The following is a 15,167-nucleotide window of genomic DNA, read 5'->3' as shown; positions in this document are numbered from 1 at the left end:
TACCTCAGGAGGACTGGACTGTCGCTCCCACAAAGGACTTGAAACTTAAGTTTTCTAGAGTGACTGATACTGGTATTGAGCTCAACTGAAGTGAGGTTGAAGAGTAGCAGAATATGTCACTTTGGCATAAGGATTATTTTGAGCTGAATGCAGTTGAGAAGAAGCAGGTACAAGAAAAGCTCCCTGCCCTCCCATTTGCCTAAAAGTAAGATATAAATTTTCATGGGAGATTGGGACTGACATATACACACTACTATATATAAAATAGATAACCAATAAGGATCAATGAATAGCACAGGGAACTCAACTCAATATTCTGTAATGACCTATATGAGAAAAGTATCTAAAAAAGAGTGGATATATGTATATGTATAACTGATTCACTTTGCTGTACAGCAGGAACTAACACAACATTGTAAACCAACTATACTCCAATAAAAATTTTTTTAAAAAAGATATAAATTTTCAAAGGTGTCTCTCCTCTCCTCTCTCCCAGGAAGGACAAAAGTTAATCACGGGAGGCAACTTTAGACCCTATCAGCCTGGAGATGGCACCTACATAACAAACTTTATTAACTAGCCTTTATCTACCATTAGCCTTCTCCCATATATTTATGTTCCCACAGTATGCTGCCCTTGGAAACCTAAAACTGCTTTCCTTTGTCCTGTCGTTTCCCCATAAATTTATTGTTCTTTGCTGAAGATACTATATAAGCCGGAATTCTAAGCCACCGTTTTGAGTGACTCATTGTTCCCTGGGTATCTCCCATATATACAAGAGGTATGTAAGTTAATAAACTTGTTTTCTCTTATTAATTTATCTTTTATTAAAGGGGTCTCAGCCAAGAACTTAGAAGGGTAGAAAGAAAATTATTTTTTCCTCCCCTACAAGCAAACATTACCATTCTCATAACTGCCTTGCTGTCCTAGTCACAGCAGAGTTATTTCAACTACCTAAGAATCAGATTTTACTAGAAAACACATATTACACTGCTTTTTTTTCTATACTCCAAGTAATGGTCTCCACAATTACATATTTCTAATCAACTCCATATTGTATTCTCAGAATAGACATCATCTGGACTTTTAAGTCAAACAAGTCAATTATTGGCAGAGTAAAGGTGGAACCATATTCATTAGTAATTTTTTATAATACCAAAGTAAAGTAACTAATATGCATCAAGATACTCCAGCCCTAAATTTGACACAAAAATGTTTTAACTAGTTTGACTGGAAGGATCGTTATAGAAGAAAGAACTCTCTTAACTATACTACAATCAAGAGAACTGTAGGAGTAATCCTACTAGGGAACTGTTCTCTTGCCTTTACTATGGTAAGGGTTTGGTTCAATAAGACTACTGATAGCTGTAAAGATAGTGATGGTAAATTACATCATAAAAACTGGTAAGAATCCTATCAACAGACCCTGTAAGATATATATAAACGAGATCTCCCTACTACGTTTGGAACATGGTAATGCCCTGAGTCTATTTTAATAGCTCCTAGGATTATAGGTGGATAGTTTCTCTTAATATATCTGAGGCTAAAATCAGTCTTCACAACTAGACTTGTATCCCTGAGCCCTCCCACTATGGAATCTGTTTAAGGGGCCTGTTTGGGACCACACAAGGGCAAAAGAAGGCTTATCGGAATACAATCCTGGAAGAAACAGGAACAGGCACAGGTATAGCTAACTCTTTTGGTAATGAGATTTTGAATAATAAACTTGGTGCTTTGGGATAACTACAAAAACACATAATACAATGGCAAACTGCATGGAATCACATCATGCAAGATGTTTAAAAGCCATGGAAACTCAAGTCAAATGGAAACTGAGAAAATTCTGGAATTGGACTGTTTGGAATAATTTAATGATGGGGCAAAAAAATCACCACATAGGTCTCAGAGCCACTCATCTGTACAGTCCAGGAGCAGTTAGCTATCAAATAACTCTAGGATAGCATCACTAGTTCAGAATTACAGCATATTCAAGGGAACAAACAGGTATTGCACTATGACTATACCAGAAGGGACAGAAGAATGGTTTAAAACAGCATCTAATTAATAGACAAACAGAAACCTGGCATTTATAGATAGCGACTGCAGAAGATAGGTCTTATGTCACTGTATTAATTTTAGGATGCAAGTTCTCTCCAGTCCCAGTATGGATAAACAAAAGTAGATGCCTATTATTCAGGGAGATTCACATGCCTGTTATTGATTTGGACCAATGCAAGCAACGGCCCATAGGCTGGGTTGTTCCTCAAGACTTAAAATAATTAAAACTACATTAAGCACTGGAAGTTCAATCTGTACCCTTCAAAGAGTGCCTCATAATAATATACTAGAAATGACCATGGCTGTCTCTGTGTTTTGCATCTGGGAAATACTATTTGGGGAGATGGAACCATTACTGCAGGGCTACGTTATGTCCGTGTGATGTTAATTACTGAACGACAGGAACTCGGGAGAAATTCATTGGGCTTATAAGAAAAAAAAATCTTTTCTTTCTTTTTATTTTTTTAACGTCTTTATTGGAGTATAATTGCTTTACAATGGTGTGTTAGTTTCTGCTTTATAACAAAGTGAATCAGCTATACATATACATATATCCCCATATCTCTTCCCTCTTGCGTCTCCCTCCCTCCCACCCTCCCTATCCCACACCTCTAGGTGGTCACAAAGCACCGAGCTGAAATTAGAACACTCCATAACACCATACACAAGAATAAACTCAAAATGGATTAAAGACCTAAATGTAAGGCCAGACACTATAAAACTCTTAGAGGAAAACATAGGCAGAACACTCTATGACATATATCACAGCAAGATCCTTTTTGACCTACCTCCTAGAGAAATGGAAATAAAAACAAAAATAAACAAATGGGACCTAATGAAACTTCAAAGCTTTTGCACAGCAAAGGAAACCATAAACAAGACGAAAATACAACCCTCAGAGTGGGAGAAAATATTTGCAAATGAAGCAACTGACAAAGACTAATCTCCATAATGTACAAGCAGCTCATGCAGCTCAATATCAAAAAAAAACAAACAACCCAATCCAAAAATGGGCAGAAGACCTAAATAGACATTTCTCCAAAGAAGATATACAGATTGCCAACAAAGACATGAAAGAATGCTCAACATCACTAATCATTAGAGAAATGCAAATCAAAACTACAATGAGGTATCACCTCACACCAGTCAGAATGGCAATCATCAAAAAATCTACAAACAATAAATGCTGGAGAAAAGGGAACCCTCTTGCACTGTTGGTGGGAATGTAAATTGAGACAGCCACTATGGAGAACAGCATGGAGGTTCCTTAGAAAACTAAAAATAGAACTACCATATGACCCAGCAACCCCACTACTGGGCATATACCCTGAGAAAACCATAATTCAAAAGGACACATGTACCCCAATGTTCATTGCAGCACTATTTACAATAGCCAGGACATGGAAGCAACCTAAGCGTCCACAGACAGATGAATGGATAAAGAAGATGTGGCACATATATACAGTGGAGTATTACTCCGCCATAAAAAGAAACGAAATTGAGTTATTTGTAGTGAGGTGGATAGACCTAGAGACTGTCATACAGAGTGAAGTAAGTCAGAAAGAGAAAAACAAATACCGTATGCTACACGGTATATATGGAATCTAAAAACAAATGGTTCTGGAGAACCTAGGGGCAGGACAGGAACAAAGACGCAGATGTAGAGAATGGACTTGAGGACACGGGGAGTGGGAAGGGTAAGCTGGGACGAAGTGAGAGAGTGTCATGGACATATATACACTACCAAACGTAAAACCGATAGCTAGTGGGAAGCAGCCACAAAAAAATCTTAATTAGGGACTTCCCTGGTGGTCCAGTGATTAATACTTCACCTTCCAATGCAGGGGGTGCAGGTTGGATACCTGGTCAGGGAGCTAAGATCCCACATGCCTCCCAGCCAAAAAACCAAAGCATAAAACAGAAGCAATATTGTAACAAATTCAATAAAGACTTTAAAAATGGTCCACATCAAAAAACAAACAAACAAAAATTAATTATCAGGCCCCCAGAGAGCTACTCCTTGGCCTTGGACTGGGTAAGACTTCATAAGGCACTACAAAATAATACTTAAATAATTCATCATTTGAAAGAGCAAGGAATAAAGATAATACAACAGCTTGTAAAAGTAACGTATGAGGAACAGAGAGCTTTTGCACATTGCTAATCAAGAATGTGCTTTAACTACTGGTAAGACATATTTAAAGGTTTTTTTCCCCAACACATATATTGCACTGACTTTTAAAATTCACCCTATGGTAATTTTCCTAATTGCTGTGCTTAGCTATTTTGTGGACTTACTAGATATTTAGGTGGCAGCAAACTGCCCACAGAAAGGTAGAAAATGCAGTGAGATAATTAGAAAAGTGTGGTGTTATTATAAAAGGAAAGTTGTAAGGATTAAAAGAAATGGAATTTTCCCTGTTGCCAAAAGAGGAGACTCCCCCCCCCACACCGCTTCCCTTTTCTTAGAGTATTTCCTTGAGAAACCTGGTATTTGTAAATCCTCCCTCTGCCCCTTTTATATGTATGTAAATCTTTTAAAAGGTTAAATAAGCCTTTTGTCAGCATTATAACCCAGGAATGTTTTTCTTAAGGGTCTGGGAGACACCTCATTGACATGTAAATAACAAGGAAGAAAGATAGCACCCTATCTCCCTGTCACCCTGGGAGCTTAGCCTAGGCACCTGGCTCTAAGCTGGAACTACCTGCTTGTCATAGAGACAGGAGCAGTTTGATTTTGCCTTTAGATAAAGGCAATTAACTAGCACAGATGGCCACTCCCATTACCAGGTGAACTTAGGATGAACTATGAAAGAATGTAGACTGAATTGTCCTGTCAAGTCCTCTTGCATGAGGACTTGATAAGTTATCATTTATCTTGAAAACAAACAGGTAATGGACTCTACCTGCTCTGTCCCAGAAAAGGGTGAGATTTCTTTCTGTCTTTGCAATCTCTTTAGCTAATTGCTTGTGATGCACACTGTGGTCTGCTTTGATGCTTATTCAATAACAAAACAATTTTCTTTCTATTTTATATTTGCATATTTATATTTCCTGGGTTGCTATGAGATTTAATTTTTTTTCCCTAACATGCAACCATGCTGACTCTGGCTACTGATTTTTCTGTGACAAATAAAGTCTCCCATCACTGACTCAGGAGTCTCATGGCCTCTGTCAACATACTTGAAACTGTGGCAAGCCAACTTCTTAGCTCACTAGCAGGGTAAAATCTCAGCCCCTACACAGTTCTTGACACCAAGGACCACGACCAATCTGCATTCACATGGCAAGGCCTTCCATATACGTTGGCAGTGCTCTCCCAGAAGTAATGAGAGTACCTCGGCGTTTCACACCAGTGAGTGGGTCAGGCTTTGGCGAGACTGCCTCTACCCTCTGCTGTCCAAACTTTTCATTATATAGATGAAGTCTTCTTGGTTAGCCAGTCGGAAGCCTTAATTTCAATGGCTCCGCCCACAGTATTATTACGCCTTTGCCATCAGAGGTCGCTGGTAAACCCTGACAAAATTCGACTAAAGTGTCTGGGACCTCTGGGTGGATGGACGATGCTCTATCCCTCTTGCAATCAAAGAAAAACTTCTATCTCTTTGAACCCTATGCCAAAAAGGAAGCCCAACATCACACTGGGCTCTTTGGGAATGGGAGACAATATGTGCCTCACCTGGACATTCTATTTGATCCTTTATGTTGGCTAAACCACAATGTCTTTTGAGTGAGGCCCAAACCAACGGTCAGTGTAGGATGCTGTCCGGCACGCTGTGGCACATTCTCTGCTCTCTGCCTTCAGGGTCCCCAAAGCCTAAATGACCCTGTTGAGCTACCAGTCCGTGTAACTGACGGTGTTGCCTACTGGGGCTGCTAGCAACGGGGGGCAGCCTCCGTTTGGAAAAGCCCCCTAAGGTACAGGCTTTGTCGTCTTCCTTACACACCTACTAGCTATACCCCTTATGAAAAGCAGCTATTAGCTTACTACTGGGCCCTTGTTGAAACTGAACACCTGACTCATGGAGGCCTTGCAAACCCTCCAGCTTGATACTCCCCTTTGGGGGTAGGTCAATTCAGACTCGATGACTAACAAGATGGGAAGGGCCCAAAAGCCTCATTTGTCAAAAGGAAAGAATATATTCAAGAGCACAGCTGGCCTGGCTTCACATGAAAATGGGACAGATTTTCCCTTTGGGGGAAAATCTGTTTCCCACTCTGCCAACCGTGGAGCAAGGCTGCTGGGCTTCATGGGGCACTCGATTCATAGAAGATCCCTCAAATGCCTAGACCTGATCCACTAATGAGTGGTCTAAGCTGGAATCTAATGGTTTCTACCAGGCTCTGTGGCTGTTCAACCTTAGTAGAACTGAGGATGGATGTGAGCACTCCCCTCAGCAGGCAGAACTCAAGCCTATGCTTGTAACTCTGGCCAATATTCCCTTTGATATCTATTGACTCTTAAGCTATTGCCAATGTCCAGCTGTTCAGTCTCCCACTTGGAAGACTACAGGCTGGGAGACTGGGCAGCCTTCTTTGGTATCGTGGGCCATGGAAACAAAACAAGGCTACTAATTGAACGGTCTGGGTCACCCACGTAGGTGCCCATGGTAAGGGTCCAGTCTCTGATGATACTGACTGGAATCACACTGCTGATGGAGCCTTCAGGGCCTATATTACTGCTATTGCTTTTCTGCATCCATCTTCACACGGACATGGCAACACAACCATCATCACAGACTGGGCACAAATTGCAAGACTATAGCTTTCTGACGCAGAAGCTACCATTGCCTGCCAAAACATGACTCCTTCTAAAAGATGACCCATTGGGATGAGGAAGGACACACTGCATGAATTGTGGGCCCGCCTGCTCCTGGCATACAGCATCACACCTCAAGAGCCTGCTCTCAGGGATGTCACCACTGTTGCACCATTGTTGACATTTTTTCAGGTTGAAGTGTTGCAGTCTGCTCAGCTGACTCCAGCCACACCGCTGCGGCCCTTAGAATTATTCTGTGTCAAGTTTTCGGCATCCTGGACTATTTATCTGCAGCCTGAAAACGGTACACCTTTTACTGCAAAAGCCATGTGATGATAGGCTGATAGTCAAGGTATCTGATGGACTTCCACACTCCCCAACCATCCACCAGCATCTGGTATTGTCGAGTGTTGGAATGGCCTCCTCAGAAATGGACTCAAAAGGATTTCAGACTCTATCACCCTTGCCTCCTTCTGGTCCACACACCCTAGTAAAGCAGTTGGGTCAATGAATATGGCTCTCCCCAGAAAGTAATCAGTTCCTTTCAGCTGCTCCCTGGGTAATTAGTGATCAGGGGTTATATGGACATATTTTGACAATCTGGGATCCTCCGTTGAACATTCCTGGGTATAATCTTTCTTTCACCTAGCGACCCCAGACCAGCCTGGCTTGGTAACCCTCTGCGTGGCAGCCCAGCCAGCAGGGTGGGAGCCTGAGAGACTGAAATTTAATTCTGGTTCAGCTACCTGGATTCTCTGGTTGGATGGACACTGTCCTAGATCACAAGGCTAATTACTACTTGGTTCAGTACATTGCTTACTATGGGCCAAAGTGCACAACATAACAGATCTCTGTGAGTTTATAAAAATGCCCTTGTCTTTCTTGTACCTGACCCATTCAGATGAAAGGTCTGGGAACTAGTAGAAGATAATTGGGCAGGGGGAGGTGAATTTATAGCTACTAGAATGGGCCATAATGATTTTGTGTCAGTAGAGGATGAGGAACAACACAGAACCTGAAGAGGAAACACCTCAGACCTCAGGAGGTACAGGAAAGGGACAGGCATTAATGATCTTTGCCTTTCAGAACCACCCCCTGGAGCCTTCCTCACAAAGGAAAATGCCCTGGCACATCTCTCCCAAACTGTTGCAAAAGCCTTAAATTTAACTGTCAGGTCTTCCAATACCTACGACCAGGATGCTATCACCATTCCCCTTAATCTTGCTAAGAAGTCTGTCAGAAACAGCAGGTAGGGTCCCAGCTCCTGCATCTCACACGCAAAACACCTGCCAACACCTCCAAATGTCTCCCTGAACCACTTCTCTTGGTCATCACTCAGCCATTCTGTGGGGCAGAAGAATGCCATGTGGCCGGGGGCATGGACATCTAGGACGCAAGTTTTCAAACAGAACTGAGAACCCCTGACAATGTCGAACTTCACCTGAGCCCTGAAAACAGTGACAATTAAGAAATCCCTCCTACCTACTTGTATTCCTTTTTGAGAAATGACCTACCACAAACAACCATTCTTCCCACATGACTTATCTAAGTCTGGCTGTCCACTCTTTCCCATGACCCCCATACGACTTGCAAACGACTCCCTTGTTTACCTGTGACAAGAACAAATGCAGACCTTTCTCCTTTTGCCTGTATCTGCAGACAAGGCCAGACACAGACCCTCCAACTCCCCATTCTGTCTCGTGAATGATTGAGATTAGAAATCTGTCTCCCTTAAATATTTATAAATGATGTGACCGACAAGGGCTTAATTTCTAAAATATACAAACAGCTCATACAACTCAATAACAACAACAAAAAAACCCAATCAAAAAAATGGGCAGAAGACCTAAACAGACATTTCTCCAAAGAAGACATACAGATGGCCAATAGGCACATGAAAAGATGCTCAACATTGCTAATTATTAGAGGAATGCAAATAAAAACTACAATGAGGTATCACCTCACACCAGTCAGAATGGCCATCATTAAAAAGATCACAAACAATAAATACTGGAGAGGATGTGGAGAAAAGGGAACCATAAGTATACGCTTGTTTCTCTAACAAGGTCCATCAATATCTATATCGTTCTCCTGAACAAGAATAAGAGAACCATAGGATTCTTTGTTTTTCCTTTCACTCACTCTCCAACTATCTGTGTGTATAATTGTCGTTTTAGTTCCATTTTGTAATGATATACGTTCATATACATTTGCATTGTATTTTTTCATTTAGATAACAGAAACAAGCACTGATGTCAAAAATATACTTGAAGAAGAAAACTTTATCACACTAATGGAAAATGCAAAGATTACTTGAAAAAAACACAGACATACTCTGTACTTTAGTAGTAAATCTGAATTATCATAAAGAGACGAATGGTCGTATCTTAAAATACAAGTTTAATGCAAACTCACTGACAATGACAAGAGGATTATTTTTAAATTTGGTAAGCTGATTATAAATTGTGTACGGAAAATAAAATAGTCAAGAAAACAGTAAATTTCTGAAAAAGAAGAGTAATCAGAGACTTAGCCCTCCTATGTATTAGAATAAACTATAAATACAGAGGAATTAGAATCATAAAGACTATGACTATTAGATCAACAGAAGAGAATAAGGTGCCTAAATATACCCAGAGTTATGTATTAGAATATAAATACAAATATATATATATATATATATCCTAATGTAGTGCTGCATATTAGTGGGGAAAATATAGGTTATTCAATAACTGGTAATGGGACAAATGTGTAGGCATCTTGAAGAAAATGAAGATTGATCCCTAGCTAAGACTTTACAACAACAACCAAAAATCCAGATAGTCACAGAAGTAAAAAGCAAAACTAAAAACATGAAAGTACCAATACTAAAAAGAAAATGCAGGAATTTTTTTTTAAATATAGCTGAGCAATGGGGAAGGCCTTCTACTTATGACACAAAGCTTGGAGGACATAAAAGATTGATAAGCACAATTATGTGAAATGCACGGAGAAAAAGTCAATATTTTCCTTTAAAAGACAACTGAGAAGTTGAGGGAAAATATTTGGGACCCAGAGACAGACCCAGACAAAGAGCTACTGTCATTAATACGTAAATAGCAAAAACCTAATAGAAAAATGGGCAAAGGAAATTTAAAATCAGCTCAGGAAAAATAATATAAATGGATCTTTAAACACAATTACATATATTCGACCTTAGTCATAACATGAGAAATGCAAATTAGATCTGTACTAATATACCTTGTTTTAACTTATTATATGGGCCAAAAAGAAAAATATGACAAGACACTCTTCTGTCTTGGGTATGGTGAAAACGGGCATTCTTATACAAATGATACAACTCACAAAGAAGGTCATTTTGCTATATCAATCAAAAATAAAAATGCATATATATCATTTGTCCTGAGAATTCCATTTGCAGAAATTTCTCTTTAAACATATTCCCTCTTGTGTCAACTGAAATATGTATAAGGACGAAATAAGGATTTTCATTGCAGCATTGTCTGTAATAGCAAAAGACTGGAAGCATCTTAAATGTCTATTAACGGGGGGCTGGTTATATTGTGATATATCCATATAATTGAATAAGATTCAGCCTTTAAAAAGAATGAGGCAACTCATTACATCTACTGACATTTAATGATCACCAAGATTTACTGTTAAATGAGAAAAGTGTTGGAAGTTTAAAAATGGCTATAGCAGAGTGTGTGTGTGTCTGTGTGTGTATGTATGTATGTTTTTGTAGCTGTCTTTGGAAAGGGTTTATGGGAGACTGCGGTCAAAATTGGAGGGTAGATATTCTTTTCCTTTTCAAAAGATTTTTATAAAATATAATACTCATTCAAAAAATACATGAAACATAAATATTTGGCTTAACTAATTATTCAAGGCAAATACCTACATAATTCCCACTCTGGTCTGGAAACAGAACATTGCCACCTCTTTGCCCAGAAGCCTTCCTCATGCCTCTTTCCCTCCTTCCACCCAGCCTCCCCATCAATCATGGAAACCACTATCCTGCCTCTGATAGTAAGCACTTGCTTTTGAGTTTCACCACCTAACCATACATCCCTGTACAATATGGTTTTGTTCTGCTTTAATTTACATAAATTAAAACAATACAAATTATTTTGTGTCTGGATTCTTTCACTCAATATTATGTTCAATTTTTGTATCCATTCTACTATTGATGGACATTTAAGTTATTTCCAGTTTCTTGCTGTTACAAGTAATGCTACAGGGAGCATTTAAATGTGTGTCCCGGTACATTAGCCAAGGATTTCTCTTGGGTATTTTCCTAGAAGTGTTTCCTCATATGGTCTACGTATGCTTTGATAAAGAAGGCTAAAATGTTTTCCAAAGAGATTGTGCCAATTTACCCTCCCACCAGCAGCATATGAATTGCTGATATGAGCTAACATAGCAGCAGCTATATGTGCTGAAATGAGTATATGAACTACTGATATGACCCCCTATCCTTGCTAACACTTGTCATTGTTAGACTTCTTAATTTTAGCCATTCTGGTGGGAGTGTAGTGGTATTACATTGTGGTTTAACTTCTGCATTTCCCTGATGACTAAAGAGATTGAGTACCATCTCAGGTGTTATTAGTCATTTGGATTTCTTCCTTTGTTACACACCTATTCAAATAAGGCCTCTGACTAATGGGTAGTCTGCTTTTTCTTATTGTTTTGTTGTTCTTTATACATCCTGGATATAACTCCTCTGTTGTCTGTTTCTTTTTCCACTCTGTGTCTTGTGATTTTCTTCTCAATGGAAGTAATTATCATAAAAGTCAGGAGAGTAGTTATCTTTGGAAGTAGGGGGATTCTGGAATGCTGACTATGGGTATTTTCTAGACCTATATAGTGAAAAATCACTGAGCTGTACATGTCTGTTTTGCACACTTTTCTGGATATATGTTATATTTCACAATAAAAACATTTTTTAAAGATAGGCTGAATCTACGACCCACTAACTCCACCCCTATGCATATAGTCAAGAGAGGGGTGGACACATGTACATGACAAGACATGAACAAAAATGTTCATGGCAGCATTGTTTATAATTCATATTCTATCTCACCAAAAGACCTAAAGTTACTAAAAATTGATAACAATTTGTTTTGTGGGACACCTTTCATGAACTTAAAAGGAGAAAATAAGAATATGTTCTCAGCTGCTTTTATCTGCATAAAGAAACTCATGCAGAGAAAACTAACTAACTTGGTTATATGTATTAAAGAGAGATGAACAGATAGGAGAAAGATGGGTAAGAGAATTTAGACTATATAGCTTTGTATATTTTAAATTTTTATATACTTTTTAATTTTTTATTTTTGAGCCATGTGTCTATTACTTTTTAAAAATTAGATTAAAAAACTATTACTAATGTCCTTAGAGTGATAAGATGCTACATCCATAAAACAAAAATAGTATGCTATTATAAGGGAATATCCTGAAAAGAAACAGAGCTATTTAAAATAAAAACTTATGTATGGTTGTCATCATAACAGATGCCATCTTGGGCCTCTGCAGTTCCTCCTGTCCTTCCAATGACCCTGCCTAGAGCTGTACTGTGTGGTAAGCCTCTTCTCTGTCACCAACGGCTTTGTAGTTAATAGATATTGTTTCACGATCGTTAGGTCTGGTGGCCTCTATGCTCTGGTAGTCTTTAAACAATAATGAAGGGCTTCCCTGGTGGCGCAGTGGTTGGGAATCCGCCTGCTATTGCAGGGGACAGGGGTTCAAGTCCTGGTCCAGGAAGATCCCACATGCCACGGAGCAACTAAGCCCGTGTGCCACAACTACTGAGCCTGTGCTCTAGAGCCCATGAGCCACAACTACTGAGCCCGTGCTCTAGAGCCCATGAGCCACAACTACTGAGCCCGCGTGCCACAACTACTGAAGCCTGCACGCCTAGAGCCCACACTCCGCAACAAGAGAAGCCCATGCACTACAACGAAGAGTAGCCCCCGCTTGCCGCAACTAGAGAAAACCCACGTGCAGCAACAAAGACCCAACACAGCCAAAAATAAATAAAAATAAAATAAATTTATAAACAATAATGAAGACCTTCACTGACATATTCCCAGTGCTCATAAGACCAGTTACCCATTCATAAATCTTGACTTAGGAATGCACTTCCTGTTTCCAAGCACGTACCCCCATACCCTAGGTTAACTATGAAATTGTCCCAATCGTCCCTCAGCTGTGCGGAATGCAGCTGCAAATACTTCTGGATCATCGCCCCCTTGATCCCACCCTGTGAGTAAGTTACCCTATAACAATAAACTGATCCATTGATTATATGGAGCTGCCTGCCTCATTTTTCAGTCTCAAGATACCTTCCCAGTTTGGTGGGCACTTTTCATTGCTTCCATCCTCCAACAATATAGAACAGCATTAATGAGAGACATAGAAGAAAACCTGGGAGGTGAAGTTTAAAAAAGAACTAGAAAGGTGAGCAAAAGAAAAAGAAATGGAAATCAGTAGGACAAAGAATTTAAAATATGGAGGATCAACAACTGAACAAGAATAGTTTTTTGAAAAGCAGAGAAAACGTGTGTATGGGTAGAAAATGACTAGACTGGAAACAGACTTGTAAAATTCTACACAAAAATGTTTCCAACCTAGAATTCTATACCCAGCCAAAAAGATAAATTTAGTGTCAGGGTCAAATAAATATATTTCCATGGTATTTATTACTTTTTTTTACTTCTATAAGTTTATTTATACAATTATATATATTATATAAATACATTTTTGCATGACATTTTCAGACATGCAAAGCTTCATAAAGTTCACCTGTCATGCATCCATTCTCAGGGACATATTGGAGGATGTGCTCCAAAAAATTAGGGGGTAAACCAAGAAAGAGGAAGACACAGGATCCAGGAAACAGGAAGGAAGGACAGGATTCCCAGGAAAGGAAATCTGACACAAGACAGAGGTAAAAAGGATTTCCTGAGGGATGGCGAACAGAACACACCAAGGTCATAGCTGTGTGTGAAGCTGAGAGAGCAACCAAACCAGCCTTCAGTGAATCAGTAAGGTCCAGGAGAGATTTCTTCAAAGAGAAGACATGATACCCAGAGCTGAGATAGCCCCCCCTCCATTACTAGCTGTGTTAACTTGGGCCAGATAGTTTTTCTTTATGCCCCAGTTCCCCCTTCTATAAAGTGGGAATAACAATGGTACCTACTTCTCCAGGTTGTTAGGAAGATGAGTTAGTATATGTAGTGTGTGTGTAACAGTGCTGGGCATATAGTAAACATTATATGAGTGTTTATAATTATTGTCACTATGATCATTACCTAATATGTTTGAATATACAGAGTGGAGATTTAAACAACTGGAAAGAATTTGGAGTTGAATTATTGATATGTATATAGTAAAGCAAAGAAATGACTAAACCAGAAAAAAAATAGTTAATTCCAGGCAAAAGGAAAAGTTGTACAGAAATAGTAATCACAGCATGGACACTACATGACTTAACTATAAACAGTCACAATAATAAACCCTGACAGTAGATCTAATAAAAACAGTGATAGCTAGAGGCAAATGTGTATATGAGTGGAGGTGCAAGGAAAAGCTGAACCTCTACCTTCCATAGTGGAAAGTCAATAGATAATGCCCAAAACGAAAAAAAAATAAATCCATTAAAAAGATTAAGAATGCTTGCTTCTAGGGAGTTGGAATCTGGGAGAAACAAAGCAGGGAAGAGCCACTGTTTTAAGAAGACTTCAAAAACTACTTGGCACCTTTTGCCACTTATAAATAAAACTAAAAACTAATTTCAAATTACAAAGTGGCAAAAAATATTCACAAAAATATATAAGAAAGATAAAGGGTTATTAACCTTAATATTCAAAAAAAACTGTAAACATCCATAAGCTAAAATAAATAACTCAGCAATGGACAGGAAAAGGAAATTCACATAAGGGAAATAAATCCAATAAAAACCCCCTGATTATGTTGCCTGGTTAAAAAAAAAAGTCATACAAATTCAAATAATGAGATATTATCTTTCATTCTGGATGAATTCCAGTCCCTGGGCACCTCTTCTTCTTCCTTACCTCACAGGAGTTGTCACACCCCCCTGTAGTCAGGGCCAGGGATGGCCCAGGAGCGCACCGGTTGGCTGGCATCTTCCCCCTGGGCCTAAGCACCCGGGCTCTCTTGCTGACAACTCCACTCTTCCCAGGAACCCGAGGTCAGGTGGGCACCTGTGGACTCAACCAGAGCTGCTGGGGCCTGAAGGAAGATCCTGCAGCCTTCACTATGGGGTCTGGCCCAGGGGCTCCACAGAGACTCCAAGAAACCTGGAAAGACAGTGTCCACTTGGTCA

The 15,167-nt window shown here is 39.5% G+C and overlaps 1 protein-coding gene across 1 annotated transcript in view; it reads right to left on the bottom strand.

Moving 5' to 3' along the window:
* ZNF81 (zinc finger protein 81) overlaps window positions 1–15,167 on the bottom strand; it is a 65,148-nt gene that overhangs the window by 44,363 nt on the left and 5,618 nt on the right. The window contains exon 2 of the mRNA XM_027091381.1: window positions 14,896–15,141. Coding sequence (XP_026947182.1) covers window positions 14,896–14,967 — 72 coding nt within the window. The 5' untranslated portion in view covers window positions 14,968–15,141. The remainder of the gene's footprint in view (window positions 1–14,895; window positions 15,142–15,167) is intronic.

The sequence above is a fragment of the Aethalodelphis obliquidens genome, unplaced genomic scaffold (genome assembly GCF_003676395.1).
Source record: "Aethalodelphis obliquidens isolate GAN/ISIS:26980383/991018 unplaced genomic scaffold, ASM367639v1 scaffold71, whole genome shotgun sequence".
Lineage (NCBI taxonomy): Eukaryota > Metazoa > Chordata > Mammalia > Artiodactyla > Delphinidae > Aethalodelphis > Aethalodelphis obliquidens.
This window is presented reverse-complemented; position numbering and strand designations above follow the sequence as displayed.